General features: G+C 52.3%; 1 protein-coding gene across 1 annotated transcript; it reads right to left on the reverse strand.

The window, feature by feature from the left end:
• Nucleotide 1: 1 nt before the first annotated feature.
• Nucleotides 2-24,982, reverse strand: ZNF282 (zinc finger protein 282). The gene is made up of 8 exons (XM_064289575.1): nucleotides 24,803-24,982; nucleotides 21,084-21,503; nucleotides 14,582-14,708; nucleotides 13,966-14,085; nucleotides 11,427-11,546; nucleotides 9,683-9,796; nucleotides 8,633-8,746; nucleotides 2-2,326 (listed from the first exon to the last, which is right to left on the reverse strand). Exons 1-8 carry the CDS (start codon nucleotides 24,965-24,967, stop codon nucleotides 1,536-1,538), a joined length of 1,971 nt encoding a protein of 656 aa, XP_064145645.1. The 5' UTR covers nucleotides 24,968-24,982; the 3' UTR covers nucleotides 2-1,535.
• Between the last annotated feature and the right edge of the window lie 882 nt (nucleotides 24,983-25,864).

Genomic DNA, 25,864 nt, shown 5'->3' on the forward strand with positions numbered 1-25,864 from the left:
CTGCAATCTGGATACCTTTTATTGAATCTCAAGAATTCCCTTTGCATGGCAAGAAGGGGTCAGAGGAAAGCAGCACAGCAGCGAGGACAGGGGGCAGAGGCTGAGCGCTCAGAGTGGTGCCAAGTGCTGCCGCCCACCGGGCTCCAGGCTGGAAGAGAAGCGGGACTTCAGGGAGGAGCAGGGAGTCATTCTTGACACAAATGGGGTTCTGGGGCATGCCACCCCACCCCGGGGCCTGGCCATGCAGGATGCAGAAATGGAGACTGGGCCTCAGGACGCAGTGCTGGGGCCGCTGAGCAAATGCACCAACGTGGGAGTCCTTTGGGCGGTTCCCAAAGCGCCTGCGGGTTCTGGAGCATATTAGGGTCTGTGTCCTTGTTCCCGAGCAGATAGCACCAATGGGAGGCTCGGGTAGGAGAGACCCAGGCTCTACGATTCTCTAGCACCCCATGGCCTGGCTCTCCTGGGCAGAGGCCCTTGCCTGGATGGCTGCTTTCCCTCAGCCCTGCGGCCCTGGGGAGACCCAGATGACCATCAGGACACGGTCTGACCAGGGCATGGCTGCCGACTGGTCCAGGTCCCAGGTCGCTGTTGTGCATGAAAGGAGGTCGGAGAAGGGAGGCGGCTGAGAGCAACTTGGTAGAAAGAGTCTTTCAAAGGCCCCCCTGGGGGCATTTTGGGCCCCCACCCCATAACCCCGCAGGTTGGCCCCTCTTGCTTCTGACTTCTCTTTTTCGTTGGGTGTGGGGAACGGGAAGAAAGGGACAGGAGAAGCCAGGCCTGAGAGGTCCCAGACGCCGAGGTAGGCAGTGTGGGTGAGCACTGCACAGGGACAGGGGCCCTCCTGTCGTGCGGCCTTGGTTGGACATGTCACCTAAGTTACACCATGTCAGGAAAATCCCACCCGCCTATCTCAGAGGGACAGGCTAAAGGTGACATGGGTAACGCATAGAAAACACTTTTTAAAAAAGTATAAAGCGCTATTCAAACGCGAGGCAGTGTTGTCGTCAGGACGATGTTCCCCTCAGCGTGGCCCTCCTGCCGCCGCCGCTCCACCTCAGCTTCCTGTTTCAGGACTCCTCTCAACCTGAGGACCTATTTCCTCCATCTCGGAAGGGTTCCAGACGCCCGGGGGCCTCGCCGACCAGAATCTGCAACCCCGGGGCCAGACGGGTGCCAGGGGGCTCCTCCGGGGCCCTCTCCCAGGGCGTCTGGGGGCTCCTCCGGGGCCCTCTCCCTGGGCGTCTGGGGGCTCCTCCGGGGCCCTCTCCCTGGGCGTCTGGGGGCTCCTCCCGGGCCCTCTCCCAGGGTGTCTGGGGGCTCCTCCGTCTGGGGGCTCCTCCCGGGCCCTCTCCCAGGGTGTCTGGGGGCTCCTCCGTCTGGGGGTTCCTCCCGGGCCCTCTCCCACGGCGTCTGCCCCGCCCCCGGAGTGGAATCTCGCGGCCCGCGGGGTGCGGAGGGAGGGCCCGGCGGGGTGCGGAGGGCGAGGCGCCGAGCCCGGGGGCAGGTCGGCAGAGCCCGCCCCCCGGCCCGGCCTAGTCCCGCTCGGGGGGCGCGTGCGCAGGTCGCGCCGCGCCCAGGCCCGGGCCCGCGCCGCCCCCGTGCACGCGCAGGTGGTCCTTGAGCGACTCCTTGTAGCGGAAGCGCTTGCCGCACTCGGCGCAGGGGTAGGGCCGCTCGCCCGTGTGGATGCGCTGGTGCTTCAGTAGGTTCTGCTTGCGGATGAAGCTCTTGCCGCAGAGCGCGCACTGGAAGGGCCGCTCGCCCGTGTGCAGCCGCTGGTGGTTCTGCAGGTGCTCCTTGCGGCTGTAGGTCTTGTCGCAGTCGGCGCAGCGGAAGGGCCGCTCGCCGCGGTGCGTCATCTGGTGGCGGATGAGGCCCGAGTGGCAGTTGAAGCTCTTCTCGCACTCGGCGCAGGCGAACGGCCGCTCCTTGGTGTGGCTGCGGTGGTGGATGACCAGGCTCTTGCGCACGCCGAAGCTCTTGCCGCACTCGGGGCACGCGTAGGGCTTGCCGCGGCCTCCGTGCGCCGGGAGGGCCCGTCGGGGCGCGCCGGGGCCCGGGCAGCAGCCGCCGCAGCCGCCGGGCCCACCCCGCGGCCCGCCGGGCCCGCCCCCGGTGCTCCCCGCACCCCCGGGCGCCCCGCAGGCGCCCCGCTCCCCGGGCAGTGCCGGGAAGCCGCCCTCCAGCCCTCCGCCCGCGCCCCGGCTCGGGGGGCCGCCCGCGCCCTCAGCCACAGGGGCCGGGGGGAGGCTCGGCTGTTGCGGCTGCGGCTGGGGCTGCGGCGGGGCCGGGGGCGGGTTCTTCACTATCAGCAGGCCGTCACCTGGGGAAGGAGACATGGAGAAGTGACGACGCTGGTAGCTGGCACCTGGGGCCCCACACTCTCCCCTGGAGGAGGCCCGGATCTTTAACCAATTTGCGCTGTGGCTTTTTGCGAGTCGCTGGCTACCTGGGTCTCAGTTTCCCTAAAAAACGAGGGGGTGGACAAAATGGTCTGTCATGTTCTTTGTGGTTCTAGTGCTCCCTGACCACCTGCTCTGCCCAGAGCTACCGCTTAGAGCTCAGAAGCTGGCCACAGGTGCCACAGAGGAAGGACTGAGGTCTAGGGGGTGGGGGTGGGGGTGGGGGTGGGGGTGGGGCTGCTAAGCAGAAATCACCTGGGAAGGCAGAATGCTCCCAGGCTCAGAACGGAAATAACAACGTTTGTCTTTAGTCTGATGGACAATGCTAATTTATGCAAGGAGACTTCCAACTGGAGAGAAAGAATTCGCCAGAACCTCCCCAAGGTGAAAGACCTGTCCATAGGGCTTAAGGGAATGGTGTCCACAGATGTGAGACCACAGGACCCCACCCCTGCTTCCACTAAGCAAATGGCTTTCTGACTTAGTGTGGGAAGTTTGATGGATGTGAGTCTGACCCTGGCGCCTGACCCCAGATGATATTACTGTCTGTACCCCATGTGGAAGTGGCTGGCCAGCCTGCCTCCCCAGGAAACAGCTGTTGTTGCCCCCTGTATGATGCCTTTTCTTTGCCATGAGTCCACAGTTACCCTTTGGGGGTGAGTGGGGACAACATCCTGGCTCTGAGCATAAGAACAGTGGTCTCAGGCCCAGAACTCGGACCTCTGACCCAGAAACCACTCAGTTTACTTAACTATCTCTAGGAGTCTTCTTATTCCTCCCACAGTATCTCTGGGTTTCCCTTCACCCTCATCACCTTTGCAAGGCCAAACAACCTCCAGCTCACAGTCCTTTCTCCCTAGAGGAGCAAAACCCCCATTTAGGGGCAGCCTGTGGAAGGTGAAGCTGGACTCTTGTTGTAATTACTCTCATCTGTCTTCCCATCCTACCCCTTGCCAGGACCTCTTCCTCTCTCTAGAGGCCACTTTTCAGACAGCTCCACCATGTTCCCTTTCAGGGCCCCTCCCCCACCCACTGAGGCTATCTTCATAAAAAGCCAACCTTACACAGACTTTGCTAAGTCCTCCCCTTTTCTCCATTTCCGTCAAAACTGACTGGGGAGGAGTGATGTTGCAAGATGGTGGAATAAGCAGCTCTATGCTCCTGTCCCCCACAGAAACATCAAAAAAAATAAGCAAAAACTGTCAGAACCAAACCAACTTTGTCAGAACTCTGGGAATAGCCAAAGGGTTACAGCAACCAAGTGAATGCTGGATCAAGAAAAAGACGCTCAAGATACTAGGGAAGTTTTGTGGCTTTTTTATTTGCCTATGCCCTACCCCCTCCCTGGCTCAGAGGTCAGCTTGAAGATGTGGCTCATTTTCTCAGTGTGGGACCCTGGTCCTTTGTTCCAGAGGGAGCAGCCAAAACCAAAACCAAACCCAGTGCCATCAAGTCAATTCTGACTCATAGCGACCCTATACGACAGAGTAGAACTGCCCCACAGAGTTTCCAAGGAGCGCCTGGCGGATTCAAACTGCTGACCTATTGGTTAGCAGCAGTAGCACTTTACTACACCACCAGGGTTTCCAGAGGGAGCAGAGCAGACCTTATTCACAAATTATTGAGTTTCTCTGTTCTAACCTGTTAGGTGGCTACGTAAAGAACTGAAGCAAGGCACTCGTCTGATTTGTCTATCTTGGAACTCACACGGTAGGGGGAAAAATGGAAGGCATTCTCCAAAACACTGTAAGGTAAACAATCAATCTGTAGCTACCTAACACAAAAGAGTATGATTTAAAAAACATAGAAAAGACTGCCTAAGGACTGGGCGGAAAAGGAAGGGAGTTTCATTGGAAATTAGGACATTCAAAAGCATTAGGATACACAGGGAAACTTAGAAATCCACACACGTGCCTAGGACTAGGTGCATGCTCAGAAAGGACCTGAGAAAGCTCTAAGCTTTGTCCTCAGGTTGATCTTTAGGCTATGTGTAAGCCTGGGTAAGTATTAAAGAAGTGCTCCAGCACACAGCCAATCTGCAAAAAAAAAAAAAAAAAAAACAAGGGGAAAAAGGGACAGATAGCTGGTTTTTAAAAAAATTTCTTTAAACTTTTTTATTTTTTGTTTTTCTTCAACTTCTGGCTTTAACAAAACCTCTATCAAAACACTAGCTGAACACAAGCTAAAGGAACAGAGACTTCAGTGACCACACGACAAGGAATACAGTCTTTACAAAAATAGTTTGGAAAAATCTCTAAACCAGTGGACTACAGCCTTCAACAATTAAAATAACAGCAAACCTTGAGGAGGGGGAGAATCTGATTCTCAGAGTTAACACATTATAGTATTCAAATGTCATGTTTTCCATAATAACAAATCACCAGGCATAAAGAGAAATAAAGAATGGACTATTCAAAGGAGTAAAATAAAGTGACAAAAATTGTACCTGAGGAATTCCATACATTAGATTTACTAAAGACTGTAAAACAACTAACTGTCTTAAATATACTCAAAGAGCTGCATAAAAAAACTAAAGAAAAGTAATATATGAGCAAAATGAGAATATCAATAAAGAGACAGAAATTGTAAAAAGGAACCAAACAAATTCTGGAGCTGAAAAGTACAATAGCTAAAATGAAAAATTCATTAGAGAGGTTTCACATCAGATGTAAGCAGATGAAAGAAAGACTCAATGAACACGAAGAAAGGAAAACTGAAATTATTAGGTCTGAAAGACAAAGAAAAAGGAATCAAGAAAAGTGAACAGAGCCTAAGGAACTTGTTAAGACATCATCAAGTGGACCAACATATACATTATGGGAATCCTGGAAGGAGAAGAGAGGAAGGTCAGGAAGAGTATTTGAAGACATAATGGCCGAACACTTGCCAAATGAATATGAATCTACACATCCGAGTAGCTCAATGAACTCCAAGTAGGAAAAATTCAAATACATCCACCCTGAGATGCATTATAATCAAACTGTCAAAAGCCAAAGCCAAAGGGAGAATCTTGAAAGCAGCAAGAGAAAAGTGACTCCTCATGTAAAAGGATCCTCAGTAAGATTTATCAGCTGATTTCTCATCAGAAACCATGAAGGCAAGAAGGCAGTGGGATGACATATACAGGTAGTCCCCGACTTACAACATATTTGAGTTACAACAATCTGTACTTATGACCATCTGGTTTTTGGTCATTGTACATCTTATCATTAGTAGTATGTACTACATACAATGTTGCAGCATATAATTTGCTGATGTTATCATTCTCAGATGTTCACTCTGAGATGTTTGATGTTATGATTTACTGATCAAAACTCTGCCAAAACTCGGCCTGGTCTACAATGAAGTCTGTGTTGGTATCACTGTAGGGAGTCATAACAGACAGAAAGTTGGGCAATGTTCCACCCTGATGACATAAGACAGTTGAACTGTGCACGCACCCAACGGCTGTCATGACTACGATTTCATTGTTGTGACTCTGACGCTGACCAATAAAAACATACTGATGATAAATTTAAAACATACTGATGATAAAAGGCAATAACAATGAAAACTGAAAAAAAAAAAAGGTATTCCACTTATATCAGAACTGACTTACAATGGAGTCATTGGAACAGAATCCCATCATAAGTCGGGTACTACCTGTATAAAATGCTGAAAGAAAAAACTTGCCAACCAAGAATTCTATATCCAGCAAAATAGTGCTTCAAAAAAAAAAAAAAAAGAGGATGAAATTAAGATATTCTCAGATAAAACCTAAAGGAGTTTGCTACCATTAGACCTGCCCTACAAGAAATACTAAAGGGAGTCCTTCAGTTTGAAGTGAAAGGACACTAGATAATTACTTGAGGCTGTATAATAAAATAAAAACCTCCTGTAAAGGTAATTACATGGACAAATATAAAAGTCAGTATTATTCTATTGCTTGAGACCAGTGTTCTAATGCCCAGTACTGGGATGTTATCCTCAGCCTCAAGGTAATAAAGAACTGTGGACCCACAGCCTGGAGACTTTAGAGTGTGATGAAAAGGTATCACTGCAGGGGCAAGAACAGCCATTTTCTGGCTGGCCAGCCTTTCCACATGGGAGTACAAAGAGGCCAAGTCATAATGTCATCAGGGTCCAAAGGGGATGGGGTTTGGGGTCAGACACCAGGGTCACACTTACACCCACCAAATTTCCCACACTATGCACCACATTTTTTATGTCCTATAAAATTTAAAATACAATCATATAAAAAATAATCATAAATCTATGTTACTGGGCACACAACCCATAAAGATGTAATTTGTGACAACAACATAAAGTGGGGAACATAGCTGTACAAGAACAAAGTTTTCATATGCTATTAAAGTTAATTAGGTATCAATTCAAACTAGATTATTACAAATTAGTATGTTAAATGTAATCCCTTTGATAATGACAAAAAATATACACAAAAACAAGAAGGGAATCAAAATGGTCCACTACAAAAGATTAACAGAAAAGAAGGCAATAAAGAAGAAAATGAGAGACAAAAAATGCGTAAGACATGCAGAATAATGACAGAAGTACTTATCAGTAAAAACTTTAAATATTAAATGGATTGAACTCTCCAATCAAAAAGGCAGAGACTGGCAGAATGGATATTAAAAAAAAGAACAAATTATACGCAGCCTCCATGCCAAGGAAAGCCAAGAAACATCCACGGCTACCAGAAGCCTAAAGAGACAAGAAAGGATCGTCCCATAGAGCCTAAATAGACTGTGGCCCTGCCAACACCCTGGATTCAGACATCTAGCCTCCAGAACTGTGAGATACTGAATTTCTGTTCTTTTAAACCACCCACTTGGTGGTCTTTTGTTTTGGCAACCCCAGGAAATGAAGACACCACCATGTGACTTTAGCTTATTGTCCGTTTCCTTCCCACAAAATGTAAAGCCCTGAGAACAGGGGCCTTGTCCTTATTCACTGCTTACTCCAAGGGCCTGTAACACTGTACAGCACGCAGTAGGCAGTCAGCAAATGTTTGTTAAGACCAGGACCACCATTAACTCAAGGCAGTAAGTAATGCGGGGGAGAGTTTTCACACTACAGTCTATGGGTGTTGGCATCTGTTTGGGCGGCTGTCCCAGGCTTCTGACCCACCACTCACTCCAGAAACACCACTGGATCCAAAGTCCTATTTGATCCTTAGCATTTGGGAGGAAATGGCCAGAATTTGGGAGACAGGGGTATCTGGAAATGCTTCTCCTGCCTGCCCAGTCACAAAAGCCTCTTAGCAGGTCCTCTTGTTCTCTCTCCCAAAGTGAACCTCCTTCTGTTTGTGTGTTGAATTGGAAACTAGTGTCTTATCTGTGGTTCCTATGATTTTCAAAAACGATCTAGTGCTGTGGTTGCCATAGACACCCTGGTGAACCAGTGGTAAGGTATGATGGTCTTATTGAAAGAGGTCAGGAGGGAGAAGTAGTGGGGTAGAGAATGAAAAGTAGAAATGATACCTGTCTGGGCCAGCCCCTTTCCCCTGCCCTGGCGTATGCCTGGGAGAAAGAGCCTGTGTCCTGTTTGACTCAAAAGCCAGAGTTCACACTAACTGGACACATACTTCAGCAAAAAAGGGATTCCTGAATTCCCGTATGAGTGAGTGTGCATTGAATTCCTGCTCACCGACAGTGTAAGATGGAAAAAATTCAATTAGCCAGAGATAACGTGTATGAGGCAAGGTGTATCTGCTTGCTGCTAAGCATGTTAAATAATCCAGGAGCCCATTCCTTGAGCTCATAGGTCAATAAGTAGAGCTTCAAAATAGACCAAGACACTCAAGTCTGGTGTGATGTTTGGTCCCAGGCCCCTCACCCCATCTGAACTACAGAATCTTCAGGGCTGACTTGGGTAATCGGATCAGTATTCTCTAATATGGAAGCCACTTGCTATCAACCCTGGCTCCTTTCCTAATGCCCACGTACGGTCCAGAATTAGCGGCAGAAGGGCTTCTTTGCTGCATTGCAAGTTGTTGGCCAGATGTGCAAGCCCACTTCCTGCCAGGCGCTGGCTCTGTGCCCACCTGCCCCCTCCTTGCATGGCCACACTCCCAAAGGAAAGAGGACAATGCAGGGCATGGACCTCTGAACCGCTGCTGTCGACAGACAAGACCCTGCAAGGGGCAGGCTGGGGCGAGACACCCAGCCCAGTCCAGGCCTCCATCGTTCTGCCCCAAACACCCGGGGTCCCAGGTGGGCATCACTCACCAGTGCTGGAGTCTAACCCGAGCTCTCCCTCCACTGCATCGCGAGGTCCCCACGGGAATGGCTGCTCCTCCTGCTTGATCCATGACAGAATGTCATGTGCTGAAAGCAGAGACTCTGTTGTCAGGGAAAAAGGCAGCCTTAGGGTTTGTTGTGCTGCTGAACGCCCATCAAAGATCTAAAGACTAGTTCATGCAAAGGTCACTGCCTCAGTGGGCAGAGCTGGGCCAGCTCTGGAATCTGTGTTTCCCATCCTGAAAGAACTTCATGCCCATAAAAGTGACTTCATAAATGGGGCCCTGCCTGCAGCACAGACATTTAACAAGGCCCAGAGATGGTACGGCAGAACCAGGTTGTGATAGAGAAAACTGGTCCCTGGTGGCTGGGGTTTAAAAGTGAGCAGAGGCAGCAGCAGTGGCTCAGGGCATTGGTAAGGGCTGCAAGGAAGACTCAGGGCTCTTCACCACCGAGCCTCTGGCCCTGCATCCCTCGGTTTCCTTGCTGAAAAGTTGCAAAGTTGAGGAATCTCAGGAAATTTTGGGTCTCGTTTCTGATCTTCCCATCCTGGCAACCGACCCAGCTTGGCAAACGCACTCAAGCACGCACAGGCCCTGGGGTGGGGCTCCCACACTGCTCTCTTAGCACCCCAATACACCTGGACCCTCCCCACGTTTCTTGTGTGACACCTTCCTGGTATTCACTCAGGAGAAATTCCAGAAAATTTAAGTTCCTTTCTCTCTGACACAGAAATATACTGAACTTCTAGAAGCTTCTTCAGTTTGTTTTTCTTGTCTAAAAATTGGTGCTGAAGTAATTCTAGTATCAGTGACCCTGACACAATAAATTATCAATTTAGTGATCCCTTCTGAAAAGCCCTCTCCATTTTACAAGTGGTCGCATTCCACAATCTGCCCCACTGCGGACTGAGGATTGTGCTGTATTTTACTTTGTGAGCCTGTCTTGGCCTTTGACTAACAGCAACTTAATATAGTGAGTTTCCCAGTGGCTGGACAGTTGACTGAGGTGCTGGTTGTCCTCCAGCTTCTCTCTCACCTGAATTGGGGTCCGTTGCGATATCTCTCTCCACCAAATCCTGCTGGTCCCATACACACTGGTGGTCCTCCTGCTTAATCCGAGACAGCAGGTCCTGGGCAGAGATCGGCGAGTCTACCCGTGGAGATAAGACCAGCAGAGCCATTAGAGAAAGTATCTGGAATTGGTGTTTTGGGCAAATTTCTGATTTCATGCAATTAGTTTTTTCCCCTAAAAATCAGGCATAGTTAAATTAGCCTAATTAATTAAGGGTTTCAGGCAGCTTGCCTCCAATTAATGGCACTTTTGCTGCAAGTGGAGTCCATGAGTGGTGCAAACGGTTAACATGCTAGGCTACTATCCAAAAGGTTGGAGGTTCTAGTCCACCCAGAGGTGCCTCAGAAGAAAAGCCTGGCGATCTACTTCTGAAAAATCAGCCATGAAAACTCTGTGGAGCACAGTTCTACTCTGACACACAGGGGGGCGCCCGAGTCAGAGTCGACTCCGGCCACCGGTTGGTAGAGGGACATGATACAGCCATGGCTTGGAGATGAGGAGCCATTTTCAGCTCCTCAGTGGGCTCAACCCCCGGCACCACCACTGCTTCTCTGGCACGACCTCGGATGCCTCGCGAGGGCTCTTCCAGGAGAATGATGCCTTTCAGGAAGGCTTTCATCGTGGCCATTTTAGCAGAAGTTTTCTAAGCTGTATCCCACATTTTCTTTCTTCTGGGGTCTGTGAAGGCTGCTTTGCCCTTTACTGCCTGATTTCTGAGGCTCTCTCAGATGACAGCAGTGCTCGAGGGGTGGAGGAAAAGCCAAGGGCTGCCCTCCCTGAGGCTACTGTCCCTGTGGGGTGAGGCTCTGACTAAGGGGGAGAGCCCCACCTGGGGATTAGTAAGGAGCCACCTAGGTGACACCTCGGCTCTCACAGAGTTCTCACACACAGCAGGAGCCTAGCCTCTCCAGGAGGAACCACCCAGACAACACACCCACGGCAGGCGTACACGCTTGTCTGGAAGAGGAAGGCCTCTCAGGGCCAGGGAGAGGCCTGTGACCCGCATGTCCCTGCCCAGCGGGCCTGCGGAGTGCTCACGTGTAGTAGTTCCATGTGATTTTTAAAGATACTTTATTTTATAAAGTTTGCCATTTTAATTCAGTAGCGTTAAATCGCATCCACCACATTGCACAACCATCACCAACATCTACTTCCAGGACGCTTCCATCCTCCCAAACAGAAACGCAGCACCCCTAACACAGCGGCCCGTGACTCCCTGCCTCAGCCCCTGGTAGCACTAACCTATTCTCTGTCTTGACATTTGCCTGTTCTAGATACGCTAGGTGAGTGCAATCACAGCACATTTCTCGTTTTGTGTCTGGCTTCTTTCACTCAGCATGGTGTTTTCAAGGTTCATCCATGTGTAGTGTCTCAGCTTCACTTCTCTTTATGGCTGAGAAGTAGTCCATGGATGAATGAACCACATTTTGTTTATCCGTTCATCTGCGGATGGACACTTGAATTGTTTCCACCTCTCGACTATTGTGAGAAGTGCTACAATGAACATTGGTGGGCAGGTTTCTGTTTGAGTCCCTGCTTTCAAAACTCTTGGTTATATACCTAGGGTGCCCATCTGTGTCCTGTGAAAGATTCCAGTCCCTCAGCCCAGCCCAGCCCAGGACCCACAGCCTTCCATTTTTAGCTATACCCTTGGCCTGCCACACAGCCTGACAACAGCCCCTCGTGTGGGCGCATTGGGCTCACTCACCGGAGATGGGCTCAGCGGGGAGCTCCCTCTCCTCCATGCCCCGTTGTCCCCGGACACTCAGGGCTTCTTCACGCTTTACCTGAGAGGACGCATCCTGTGTGGGCATCAGGGGCTCCGCTCCTAGGGACAAAGAGTCATACAACTCAGCCCCATTTTTATGAATCACCATAACCAGGACGTTCTTGGGGTTTGGGCTGAACAAGCACCAGCCACTGAGCATGGCCATAGCACCAGCCAGGAGAGGACAGAGGCCAGGTCTGACCCAGGAGAGGACAGAGGCCCCAGATCCAAACCAGGAGAGGACAGAGGTCATGGGTCTGACCCAGGGGAGGACAGAGATGTCAGGTCAGGTCAGAGAAGGGGACAGGACAGAGGTCCCAGGCCTGACCCAGGAGAGGACAGAGGTCATGGGTCTGATCCAGGAGAGGACAGAGGTCCCAAGTCTGACCCAGGAGAGGACAGAGGTCATGGGTCTGACCCAGGAGAGGACAGAGGTCCCAAGTCTGACCCAGGAGAGGACAGAGGTCCCAAGTCTGACCCAGGAGAGGACAGAGGTCCCAGGTCTGACCCAGGAGAGGACAGAGGTCCCAGGTCTGACCCAGGAGAGGACAGAGGTCACAGGTCTGACCCAGGGGAGGGCAGACATGTCAGATCTGGTCAGGGGGGAAGAGAGAGATGTCGGGTCTGGTCAGCGGGGAGGACAGAGGTCCTGGGTCTGGTCAAGGAGAAGAAAGTGGTGTGAGGCTCCAATGGCAGCTTTGGGGTACCCCAAGAAGCAGAAGGTGCTGGGAGCAAAAAGTGTCAACATCTAATAAAAAGATATGAGCCAAGCAGCACAGTAAGGTGGAAAATGTTGGAGAGATGTTTGGAAGTAACCTCATGCTGTGTTAGAACTAGGTCATAAGTTTGACCTCTGTGTAGGGGTCAGAAAGAGTTGGCTGAGCTCTGGCCAGAGCCGCCCTCACATACCAACACAGGCATGTGTGTTATGTATGTAATTGGCAAGAAGTTAGGCTGGACAAAGAGACACAACCACATCCTACTCTCAAATGGATGGTGCACACCATCCTTATCCACAAAAGACCATGACATATCTCCTATACAGAACCCCAAAACATGACAAGCAGGCCGGTCCTCTCATGGTGGCCTATAGCGCAAGGCACCGTCCCCTGGAGGGGACAGCCCCAACAGCAGGAGAGAGCAGTGGAAGACGAAGCAGAAGACTTATATTCTGGTTCCAGCTCTGCCACCAGCTCAGAGAACAGTCACTGAGCCTCTGTGGGTTTTGGTCCCTCACATCCTCTGCACCTAAAGACCCTTGTTCTATCCAGAGAAGAGGGGGGGCATGATGACTCAATGGGTTGCTGAGATTACAGTGTCTTCAACATCAGAAGTACCAGGTGTGCCCCTGGTATGGCAAAGGACCGGGCAGTGTTTTGTTCTGTTGTGCATAGGTCACTATGAATTGGAACTGACTCTACGGCACCTAACAACAATGACACGTGCCCTCCTGGCTGGATTCAGACACATGCAGTGCTTGGTTCTGACTGGGAAGGAGCCATTGGTATGAAACGTCCATAAAGACCAGAGGAGGGAATGGGGAATGACCACTAATGGGTACGGGGGTTTCTTTTTGGGGTGATGAAAATGTTCTGAAACTAGATGGTAGTGATGATAGAATCACTGCATTGTCCACTTTAAAGAGGTGAAGTTCATGCTATGTGAATTATATCCCAACAACAAGAAAACGCTGGCAAGGAGAGGAGGCTACCTTTAGAACCACCTTCTAAGGAAAGTATCATTTTGGAAACAGGGTCTCCACTCGAAGAGAAGGAAAAGGCAGAGGGCACAGGGGGCAGAAAGCTCACGCAAGGCACAGAATAAGTACAGCTCAAGCACCAGATTTCACCAAGACCAACATGGTTTAGCAAACTGTACCCCCAGAGCTAAAAGATTTCTCTAGGACCCCTTGATGAGTCAGAGCAGAGCTAGGACAAGAACCCTAGAAACTTCCATCCCTTTGAAGGCTGATCAAGTGCAACATTCCCAGAGAACTGGGTTTCTTCAGGAATTAAGACTCTTTCCTGAGTGAGGAAAGGGCTCTGCAGGAGTCTGCGGTGTGTGGTGTGAGTGTCTGTGAAAGAAGGCGATGAAGAGACTGGATTGCTGCCACACCACAGGACTGGGCCAAGCCAAAACTAGCACTGTAGATTCCCTTTTACCTCTTCAGCCACCCACCCTGATCCTGGGCCTGGGGTGCTTAGGGTGCTCCCAAATCCAGGGCCTCTCACTGTAGGTCCACCCAGGCCTGGGACCTACTCCACCTAACTTACCTGTGATTCTAGAGCTGCAATGGTTTGACCCAAGACAAATGCCCACCATGGGACCCCAGGCCCTGAAGTCTCTTCCCATAAGTGACTGGCCCCCATGAGCAGCTCCAGAGAGGTGCTCTCCTGAAAGCATGCAGGGCAGAGGCAGGGGCAGCTGGCCTTTCCTCTTCTGCCCTGCTGCAATCTGGGGCTATCATGGCCACCATCACCTGTGTCCGGATCCATTGGGATGTCTCTCTCTTCGGGGTTACGCTGCTCCCACACACACGGCTCTTCCCTTGGCTCGACCTGGGGTGGAGCATCTGGTTTGGGTGCTGGGTCCTCTGCATCTGAAACAAGTCAGAAGGGAAGGAAGTGCTGGGTGGGGTTTACCAATGTGTCGAGATCAGGGGTGATGGCAGAGCTCTACCCATCCCAACTTCTCATCCCCCCAGGGCTTAGGGGGTCGCAGTTACATAAGTCTGGCTGACAACAAGTCAACAGATCCCCAAATCGTTAGTGTAGAAATAGCTGGTTTCTGGAAGCCAACAGCAGACCAAGGCCGTGTGGACCCAGCAGGGGTGGAAAGGCCTGGGTGGCGAGGTGTACAAGATGGCACCTGGCTAAACAGTAGTGCTGCATTGAGTTCTATGCAACAGGCCATGTTACTGGGCTTTTTATTTTTATCCCATCGTAAATCCTGTCTTCCAGGCCTATGAACTAATAATCTCTGGGGGCTCCCTTTGGCATAAACACGAAGCAGCGTGCCCCAGGGGTTAACGTTGGTTAACAAGCATTCCACGGCCTCTCCAGAGAGTGATCTCCCTTGGAGGGAGACGTCCTTACCCAGTGACATCAGGGTTTTGTAGTTCTCCTTGACCAGGTTGTTGTAGAGCTCCTTCTGCCATCCATCCAGGCTCTTCCACTCATCCTCAGAGAAGTAGACAGCAATGTCAACGAAGGTCACTGGAACCTGGGACAGCAAGAGTGTGGCTCTAGCGCCTCCTGGACCGTGCCTCCCCACTCACCCCCATGCTGCTGCAGGACCAGCTCTGGCCCAGGACGTTGGCTTCTCACCCTCCAAAGCCTAGCCTGGCTTGTCCCATTTCAATGGAGTCCATCCACTTCACTCTTAATATCCTGGAGCTTTCAACAATGCTCATGGTCAATGCTGCCTTACTTGGTGGGGGGCAGCGTTTCACCAAACCCTGTCCTGCTTTGTTACCTCCCTTTAGGTAGGGGTACCTGGGGGTGAAGCTGCACTCAGTGTGGACTATGGGCGCAGGGTGACAGAGTGCGTTATGTTCCCAGACTGGCATTGTCAGCTGCATGCAGTAGATCCTGTTGTAAACCTGTGTCTCAGGCCAAGCTGCCTTTGCACGCACAGTGACACTCCTCACTCAAACAAGTGGGCTCTAAAGGCATGAGCTAAAGCACAGGCTGTCTGTTCTGCTCACGGCTACACCTCAAGCCTCTAGAAGTGCGGGGCAGGGGGTCAACACGTTTGCTGGATTTGTTGAAACTTCCACTGTCCCCAAGTCTTTGATGATCCATAGTGTTCGGGTCTGTTCTAGAATGCTGTTTTTTCCATCTGAAAAGGACCCTCCCCTAAACTCCTGCTAGCCACTCACCACCAAGACCTTGCCTTGGACAGACCATCCCAAATGGGCTCGCTTCAAGACGTTACATAGGGCTTCCCTTCTCCACCATGACACCTCGACCACCTCCACCTTCACACCCTGAGCCAGCTGTTCCAGCTCAGTCTAAAAGCCACCCCCAAGCCTTGGCTGTCAGCCTCTCACCCCTGCAGGGCTCCTCTGTTCCAATGGGAGAAGAGTGACCCCTGGCGAGTAACCCGGGGTGGGGGGGCGGAAACCTAATCACCACCGAGGGACACTCACTGTCCATCTCCAGAACCAGAGAACTTTCAACAACCTGGACTACCCCCATGCTCTAGGGCAAACCCCCAACCTGGAAAATTGAAGATCACATCTTCATTTTAAAACCCTGTTGCTAGATAAATTTCAGGAAACTCTACAGGCCATGCCCACCACCAGCTCTCGCACTCATCTCAACCGCTTAAGAAGCCTCTCCTGGTCCCTGTGGACAACTGGCTGTGCTCCCTGGGGTGCTGGTTTCAGACACACTCACTCGCCAAGCTCTCACCGCCTCCTCCTTCTCATGGTCTGTCTTTGGCCTCGGGAAGGCGACCACAACTCCGTTCCTTGCCTCTCTCTCCTGCCAAGGCAATGCCCCTGATACCTACCCTTCACTTCTCCTCCACCTCCTGCGTGGGGAATGCAATCTAACAACCTTTCTTTTTCATATCTGAAGTTTCTCTTCTCTACTGGCTCCTGCCCTTCAGAGTCACCCCAACCTAAAAAGAGCCTCATCAACTTGTCACCTCCTGTTATCACCCTCTCCTTCCTTCCATTCACTGAAACATCTTGAGAGATAGACGGGTCTCTGTTTTCTCCTTCATGATCCATGCTCACTTAACCCCTCAAAAAATGCCCATGTACCTCCCACTTGAAACCATAGACTTGACAGCCCTCATCAATGACCTCTGCATCAACTCTTACCCTTTCCGACCTGCATGGGGCACTGGGGCCACATGCCTCCATCCTGGAATATTCCATAACCATTGCCTCCTGTCCCCAGGTGTTTCTTCACTGCATCTTCCCCTCCTCCGGACCCCAAGCTCTGCCCTGACCCTCCCTAGGTCTTCACTTTTCCAGTGGCTATTCCATTCTCCCCACAACTTCAACCACTGCCTCTTTGCAGATGACGCTCTCCAAGTTTCCTGCTCCCTCCCAAGTTCACATTTTCAACAGCCTTCTGAGTAGCTCCATTTGATCATCTTTTAAGTACCTCAAACTAAGTGGATCCAAGCCCAAATGCATCATCTTCCCCAACATACCAACTCCTCTGTCTCACTTCACTATTTCTGTGACGAACTGTGGGATCATATTCTCACAGTTGAAAATACACATCACTTCTTTGCAGCTTCACCAAGTACTTTCCGAGACTTACTACATGCTCAGCACTGTGCTGGGATGCAGCAGATGTCTGAGAAAGTCTAGACTGCAGGGAGCCCGCTGTCTAGCTGGACAGAAATGACTATTCACACTCTACCCAGGAATCAACGAGCAGACACAATACAATCCAAGAGGCACAAAGGATCAGAGAAACAACATCCTTCCTAGAATCTGACAGATAAAGAGAACGGGCCTAGCATGCCCGAGAGCACACTGTGGGTTATAACTATTGCTAACAACGTTGATTAACAATATTGTGGTGTGTTATCTTTGTGATGGTTTAAAAATATGTCCACAAGTTCTTTGACAGTCCCTACAGAAGATAGAGCGAGCCTTGTCCTCCTTCCCTTGAGTATGGGTAGGACTTAGTGACTCACTTTTAACAAGTAAATAAAGCACAGCTGACACCGTACAACTTCCGAGGCTATGTCATAAAAGACGTTGTGGCTTCCATCTTGGTCTCTCTCTCAGATCACTCCTTCTGGGGGAAGCCAGCTGATGTCATGAAGACACTCAAGCAGCCCACATGATGAAGAACTGAAGCCCCCTGCCAACATCCACTGAGGAACTGAGGCCCTCTGCCAACAGCCAGAGAGTAACTGAGGTCCCCTGCCAGCAGTCACTGAGGACTGAGATGCCCTGCCAACAGCTAATGAGAAACTAAGGCTTCTTGTCAACAGCAGCAAGTGACTGCAGTCATCTTGGAAGTGGATCCCCCAGCCCCAGCCAAGCCTTCAGACGATGCAGACCCGGCCGGTAGCTTGAATGTAACTTCATGAGAGACTCTGAGAATTAGCTAAGCTGTTCCCAAATTCTTGACCCACAGAAACTGCCAGGTGATAAATATTTGTTGTTTTAGGCTGCTGAATTTTGAGGAAATTTGTTACACAGCAATCGGGAGTACAAGTTACACAGTGTTTTCCTATTGTGGTGAAATGAGTGCCTTTAGGTGGCCTTTTGCCTTGGTTCTTTAGAAAAACAGCTTGAGGGCTTTTTGCCCTAAACCCTGAGGAGTTATCTTTGCCCTAGTTTTCTACCTCAGAGGGTTTGACACTTTTCTCCAGGTTGATTGATATTTCCTGGTAAGCCATAAACAACTTGATAGTTTGATACTTTTTGTCTGGCCCTGGGCTGCAGCCTGTGCTGTGATTGGTCTATTTTACTCAACTTGCAGGAACTGGTCATTATACTTATGCAAATGAAGTGACTATGGATTACACCTCAACATAAAGAAAACAAAAACCCTCACAACTGGACCAATAAGCAATATCATGATAAGCAAAGAAAACACAGAAGGTGTCAAGGATTTCATTTTACTTGGATTCACAGTCAACACCCATGGAAGCAGCAGTCAAGAAATCAAATGACGTATTGCATTGGGCAAATCTGCTGCAAAAGACCTCTTTAAAGCATTTCAAAACAAAGACCTCACTTTGAAGACTAAAGTGTGCCTGACCCAAGGTATAGTATTTTCAATTGCCCCATATGCATTTAAAAGCTGGACAATGAACAAGGAAGACTGAAGAAAAATTGATGCCTTTACATTATGGTGTTGGCGAAGAATGTTGAATATACCATGGACTGCCAGAAGAACAAACAAATCTGTCTTGGAAGAAGTACAGCCAGAATGCCCCTTAGAAGTGAGGATGGTGAGACTTCATCTCACATACTTTGGACATGTTATCAAGAGGGACCAGTCCCTGGAGAAGGACATCATGCTTGGTAAAGTAGAGGGTCAGTGGAAAAGAGAAAATCCTCATGAGATGGACTGACACAGTGGCTGCAACCATGGGCTCAAACATAAGCAATAATTGTGAGGATGGTGCAGGACTGGGCAATGTTTTGTTCTGTTGTGCATGGGGTCACTATGAGTCAGAGCTGACTACACAAGATCTAACAATGATGGCCTACTATGCAAATGAAGTGTCTGTGGCCTACTGAGAGGGGATTGGTCAGTTCATGGCCCTGGTAGGAGGGCCATACGTTGAAATTAATAAGGAGTTTGCTTATATACCTCACAGAGGTTGGCAGCAGAGTAGAAGGGAGAAAGGAGAAAAAGCAAGAGAGGCAATAAGAGATAAGAGAGAAGAATCAGAGAGAGAGGAGGCAAGGAACCTCCTAACAGAGCTGTAACACTGAAGACAACGAGAGGCCCTGTAGCAGAGTAGGTGGTGACAGCAGAAACCTGCTGCTAGGACTGCCCTAGGCGAGCTGAAAAACTGCTCCACTGGCTATGAGCTGGGTCAGTCTGCAGCGGAGAGGCTGACGGCAGAGAGGCCGAAGGTCTGCAGCAGAGAGGCTGATGGCAGGGAGGCCAAAGGCAGAGAGACCTGTCCTCAGGGGGCTGAGAAGCCTGCCCTGAGGGGGCCTAGAGGAGGCTTGTCCTGGGGGGGCCTGCACAACTGAGAAGGGGTGTGTATAGCAGAGAGAAGGGCCTGCTTGCTTGCATGGCCAAGAGTTGCCGAGAGAGCTATCCTGCACTGAAGAAGGGAGGGATGTGCTCTCCTCTTTGGGGGAGCCTTCCGGGCTCTGCCTACGTGCTTCCTGACCCTGATCCCAAGTTGTAGCCTGTTACTTCCTTAATAAACCACTTAACCGTAAGTGGCCTGAGAGTTCTGTGTGGCCATTGCAACAAATTATGGAACCCAGCAGAGAGGCAGAAAGTGCCATGGGGAGGACGGCTGGTCTCAGAATTGGTAAAAAGTTTGGAGAGAGGAGGTATGTCTGACCTCCGCCTCACAGGGACTAGCTTTGGGCTGATGCTGGTCATTATCCCCAGAGATTAGACAAGTTCTCACGCTACCACTACCACCGTATTATACCTATAAATAAAATCACTCCTCACAGCTCCATAAAGTAAGCCCTGTCCACATCTCAGTTAACAGATGAGAACACTGAAACTCAGACCAGTAGGGATTGATTGACTGAGACTCTGCTTCTTTCAAAAGGACTTAGGGAGGCTCAGAAACAACAAAAAACGTGCTTGTCCAATAATACAAAAGCCAGCATGTGGCAGAGTTAGGATTCAAACCCAAGTCATCAAACCCACAGCCACCCCTTCATTTCCTGACAGCTCGTGTCCAGGGCACAGGGCCCACAAGAGGACACGGCCGTCAGCAGAAACACGCAGTGCAGTGTGTGGAAAGGATAGAGTTTTCTTCTAGGGAGCAGGAGAGTGGATAAACTGTAAAGAAGATGTAAAAAGATGGAGCAGGAACCTACAGCTTAAAAAAGACATAAGTGGCCTATCCTTGACAAAGTGTGGATTTAAGTCCTGATTCGGAAAATGAAAACAAAAAATCATTTTTGAAAGAACTGAAAATTTGAAGTGTGACGACTGGATATTTGAGCATATTGAGGCTTTTTTCTGTGGTGATGGTGGTGATAATATTGAAGTTTTTTTCCCCCCCGGGATTTGCTTCAAAATAAAATGGGAGGGGGCAGCGGTTAGGGATTTATATGAAACAAGATTGGCCAAGAGCGGATAGCTGTTGAAGCTGAATGATAAGGGGGTTCATTGTACTAGTCTGTCTGCTACTGTATATGTTTGAATTTTCTGTACTAAAAAGGTAAAGACAAAAGTGGGAAGTGGGGGGGGGGGACTAGAGACAGCAAATACAGACAGCTCTCTCAAGGACTTCCACTCCAAGGGAAGCAAAGAAAGGAGGTGATAGCTGTAAGGTGGTGGGGCCAGGGAGATTTCACCTCTGAGACAGGCAGCACTAGAAAAGATTCCACCTTCCACCAAGGAAGGAGCCAGAGGGAGGGAAGGGCTCACGGCACAGAGGAGTGGGAGGGCCAGAGAGACTTCCTGGAGTGAGCGAAGGGATGGGACCAGCTGTGCAGTGGCAGCGCACAGACAGCCGAAGGTGTGGACATGCAGTAGCTGCCTGTCAAGATGTTCAGTGAGGTTGCTAAGTGGGAGTAGGTGAGATGGAGCGAGGGAGATGGGGAGGTATGGGTATCTCTGGGGAGTGGGGAGTGGCTGCACTGGACATGTAGCTTGGATGCTATACTGCAGGCCCTCTGGAGCCTGGAGACCACATTCCAACGTATGTATGCTAGAATACAAACGAGATGGGTCACTTCTAAGTGAAGAGTAGCACGATGTTATCACACACAGGGCCAGACAGCTGGGGAGGCCCAGGAATCATGAGAGCAAAGGGTCCGAGGCAGTGGGGCTACCACCCTGGGGCCACAGCACACCCAAGCCAGGCCCCAGAAGGGAGTGAAGGGCTGACAACAAAATCAGGGTTCTGCTAGCCTCTGCTGGTCCCCACTCCACCTCTGCCCTGGGGACGGCCACATACCTTGGGCACCTCACCCTTGCTGCCTGGGGGCAGCCGCAGGACCCAGAAGTTTCTGTTACGCAGCAGGTTCTCCATGTTCTCCAGCCGCCTCTGCAGCAGCCCGTACTCCTGCAGCAGCGTCCCCAGCACGGCCCACTTGCTCTCCATGTGGTTCCCAAACTCCACAGCCGTCTTCTCACAGTCGGCCAGCTTCTTCTCGGCCGTCCCAGTGCGCCCCTCCAGGTTTAGCAGCTGGCTGGCTTGGGCATCCACCTTCCTCTCCACAGCTTGGATGGCAGCCACCACAGTCCAGAGGGAAATCTCGGCCGTGGGCAACTGGGGCTCGCGCATCATGCGATCAGGAAAGACGGGGGCCCGGTCTGGGAACGGTGGGAACTGGAAAGGCACCGGCCGCCGTGTGTCCATGTCCCACTCCTGAGCCTGTGGGCAGAGGGAGAGTGGCCACTGGGTAAGACCCAGTTGAGCAGGAGGACAGCCTGGGGACAAGGACAAGCAGCCAAATGCCGCGGACTTGGCTTCTTCTGCCAAGCCCCACTCGCAGGCTGCGATGCCAGTGTGACCCCAGCCACAGCTGGAGCAGCCACCACCCTCCTCTTGTCCCTGTTTGCAGGGCCAGCCTGGCCACAGCACCACCGCCTGGACCCAAGGCTGTGACCCCTGTCTGGAATGTCACGTGCCACTTTCTTTGCGTAGAAAATCCTCCGGGGCTGGACTTTAGGATAAACTACACACGCCTCATGTTTGGTTTTCGAAATACGCATTTTCACATCAGCTATACTCCTCTAATCTCCCCAGCAATCTGTGAGCAGGTCTGGGCAGGAACAAGCATCTCTGCTCTAAGATGGAGACGCTGGGGCCCAGGGAAGTGGCGGTCACTCTGAGACGCCCCACACCCCTGCAGCGCGTCTGCGAGAGCCGCCACGGTGACCTGCAGCCCATCTCAGGCCAGGAAGGGGGACGCCAGACCCCAGTGAGGGGCAGGGAGCAGCTGTGTTTCCCCTATGTGCTATGAGTTCACCCAAAACTGTCCCTCACCAGGAAGGAAGGGGGAGGCTCCAGATCCCAGTGAAGGGCAGGGAGCAGGTGCGTTTCCCATAAAACCAAAAGCAAACCCACTGCTGTCGAGTCAATTCCAACTCATAGCTACCCTACAGGACAGAGTAGAACTGCCCCATAGGGCTTCCAAGGAGTGGCTAGCGGATTTGAACTGCTGACCTTTTGGTTAGCAGCTGTAGCTCTTAACCACTGTGCCACCAGGGCTCCGTGTTTCCCATATATGTTACGTATTCATAAATATTTCCAAAAATAAAAATAAGTTTACCCAAAACTGTCCCTCATCAGGAAGCGGGAGGCCCCAGTCCCCAGTGAAGGGCAGGGAGCAGCTATGTTTCCCATATGCGCTACATATTCATAAATATTCCCCAAAATGAAAATAGGTTTACCAAAAGCTGTGCCTCTCCAGGAAGGGGGGAGGGGCAGCTGCACCCCCAAGCCCTGGGATAGGCTGAGAGAAAGAACAGAGAAAAAGCAGACCTCCTGCGACCAGCTGCTTCCTGGGGGGGTGGGGGGGGGTTCCCATGGCCTGGAAAAAAATTTTAAAAACCAGTTCCCATTAAGTTGACTCCAACTCAAGGCAACCCCATGTGTGCAGAGCGGAACTGTGCTCCACAGGGTTTTTGGTGGCTGATTTTTCAGAAGCAGATCGTCAGGCCTCTCTTCCAGGTGTCTCTGGGCAGATGCGACCCTCCCACCTTCAGTCAGCAGCCGAGCATGTTCACTGCTCACAACATTAAAGCCTGTTGCTGTTGGGTCAATTCTGACTCATGGCGACCTACAGGCCAGAGCAGAACTGCCCACAGATTTCTAAGGAGTAGCTGGTGGATTCCAACTGCCAACCTTTTGGTTAGCAGCTGAGCTCTCAACCACTGCGCCACTAGGGCTCCCTTTACATTAGGCCTCCCCTAATGTTCCGGTTACTGGGTTTTGGAATGTTCCAGTGCAGAGCCCTCTACTGGGGGGGGAGCCCTGTCAGTGCAGGGCAGCAGCCGAGCCACGCTGGCCAAGAGAAGGGTGAGGGGTCAGCAGGGCACTGACATCTCTGGGCCAGTCAGCAGCGAACCTCTGTCCTGGAGACTCAAGGTATCCGCAGTCCTCCCCTGCTCAGGGTGGCAACGGCAGGTCTCACCCTCACACTCGGAGCACTGTGACAGTGCAGGGGGCACCCTGCAGCGTCCTGAGGGTGGTGACTCAGTGACAGGGAGAAGAAGAGCAGGACTCTGGAGACCCCAGACCGCAGCAAGCTAGGGGGGCAATGGTTCCATCAAAGCCACCCACTGGGCCTAGAGAAGGAGACGGGGTGGCAGCGGGGGTCTCAGAAGTCACAGGCCAATCTGGCATTCACAGGTTTAGAGACTAACACCGGGAAATGACCACGCAGCACAGCCGGGTGAGCAGAGCAGGTATCTGAAGAGCCAGCAGCAGCCGCAGACACTTCAGGAAGCTCTCTGGCCTCGTCAGTACCTGCCGCCTCTAATTCCAAGCAAGGCTCCGTAAGAATTGCCTGCACAGCCCCAACAGTGAAGAGCAGCAGACCAAAGGTTGGGGGTGCAGATCTTCCTGGTGCCCGGCCAGAGAGCAGCAGGACAGACAGCCACAGACACCACTGCAGAAGGCGGCCAGGCAGAGCCCCAGAGCCCAGTTCAGGGCCGGTGTGTAAGGCAGGTCAGAAGGGGCCTAGTCTCACCCCCGACAGTCAGAGTTAGAGGCTGGGGTATCAGGAGTCCTAAAAGCTGCTCAGGAGATTCTAACTCTAACATGCAGCCCAGTTCACAACTACCAGCAGTGGCAACCGCCCTCTCCACGGCCCTGCCCTGCTCTGCCTGAAGTCAGGGCAAAGGAGAAGCCATTCAGTTGTTACGCTCTGTTACAGAGCACAACAGAACAGCTGAAATACCTTGTCAAGTTGGTTACAACGCAAGCACTGAGGAGGCACTCCTGTAGCACACCCACAGCCATGTATGTGCATACAAACACACACCCACACACGCACACAGGCGTATGCGCATAAACACGCATGCACTACGCTTGTGCACACAGACATATGTGCACATGGCCATACACGCACACCCGCGCACACGCACATGCAGGCACACAAACACATGCGCACACACACGCCACAAGGAACGAAAGCGCGCTCACACAGGCACGCGCACACGCATGCACACTCACACCAGGCACACGCGTGCGCACACTCGGGCCCGGCGCAAGCTCCGCCGCAAGCCTTTCTTGCGGGCCCAGCGCGACGAGGCCGGGCCTCGTTCAGTGAAGGGCCCAGCTGGTGTCAGGTCCCGAGTGCCCGGCCCGCCGCGCCCGCGCTCTGCCTGTGGGAGTCGCCGCTTCTGAGAGGTGGCCGGGCCAGAGCAGTGCGCGGAGCCGCCCGGAACTCCACGCAGAGAGCGCACCTGCCTCCGGGCCCGCTCAGCTCCGGCGCCGGCCTGCCTGGGCCCCGGGTCCCACGTTGGCACAACCAGGGACCGGCGAGGCTCTCAGGTCCCGGCGCGCTGCATGGGGCCCGGCCGCACCCCCACCCCCTCCCGCGCGCACCCCGGCGCCCGGCACCCTGGAACCCCGCAGTCCCGCACTTCGCCATCCCCGGCACCCCGCGCACGGCGGAGGGGAGGCGGCCGCGGCCCAACGCGGGCGGCCGGGCGCGCGCCCACCTGCATGGGAGGCATCCCCTCGGCCATGTCCGCGCGCAGCGCCGGCTCCGGCGGGCACACCTCCTCCGGGGGAAGTGCCTGCGCCCAGCTCCAGCCGCCGCCGTCCAGCCCCAGGCCCTGGACGCCCAGCTGCTGCGGCTGCGGCCGTGTTGACACAAACTGCATCCTGGGAGCGCGGTTCCCCTCGCGGCCGGCCGCCGAGAAGAAGGAGGTTCCTCGGCGCAGTCCCCGCGCCGGGCCGGACAGCTCCATCTACAGCCCGAAGGAGCAAACTGCCCTCGGCGCCCGCCCCGCCCCGCAGCCCGCCGGGTCCCACGCGGCGCGGCCCCGGCTTCGCCTCGGTTAGGTCAGCAGGCGGCCCGGGCCCCCGAGCAGCGGGGCCGGCCCTCCGAGAATTGTGCGAGAGTCAGTCTGTCCTCGTTCACGTTCTTCCTGCCTTTCCCCTTCCCTCCTCCCACCCTCCTTCCCCCTCCAAGCGTACCCGGGCCAAATCCCATGGCCTGCACTGGCCTAACCACGGGAGTCACCTGGGCGAATGTGTCCCGAGAGGACGAGGAAGGGGCACTGCGTTCTCTCAGAAACATTTAAATGCAGGTTGACGGCGTCTTTGAAACTTCAGGCCGAGTTGGAGGCCAGCGCTGGCTGAGGACAAGAGCGGGGCAGAGAACGTCCTTCCTTCATCCCCCAGGTGTTTCTGAGCACCTACTGTGTACCAGGCGCTGTTTAGGCAGAGGGTGGGCTTTGCAGTTGGGTACCTTGGGCTTAAACTGCAGAGTCACCACTCAGCAGCTGTGACTTCATTTAACTTCTCTGAGCCTCACTCAAGTTTCCTCATCTGCACATGAGGAAAACAAGGCATACTCCATAGTTGTAAAGCTTGGCACAGCGGAGGCGCTCAGCAGAGGTAGTTGCCCCTAAAAGGTAAGTCCTGTGACTGCCCTCAAAGTAACATCCACTTTGTTTTCCTAAATGGCCAGCCCTATATCCATGATAGAGATCGCCAGGGCTTGTCACCCCACAGAGGTGACCAGCTGCAGAGCCACCCCAGGCAATACCTTTAGC

Source organism: Loxodonta africana, chromosome 8 (assembly GCF_030014295.1).
Source record: "Loxodonta africana isolate mLoxAfr1 chromosome 8, mLoxAfr1.hap2, whole genome shotgun sequence".
NCBI lineage: Eukaryota > Metazoa > Chordata > Mammalia > Proboscidea > Elephantidae > Loxodonta > Loxodonta africana.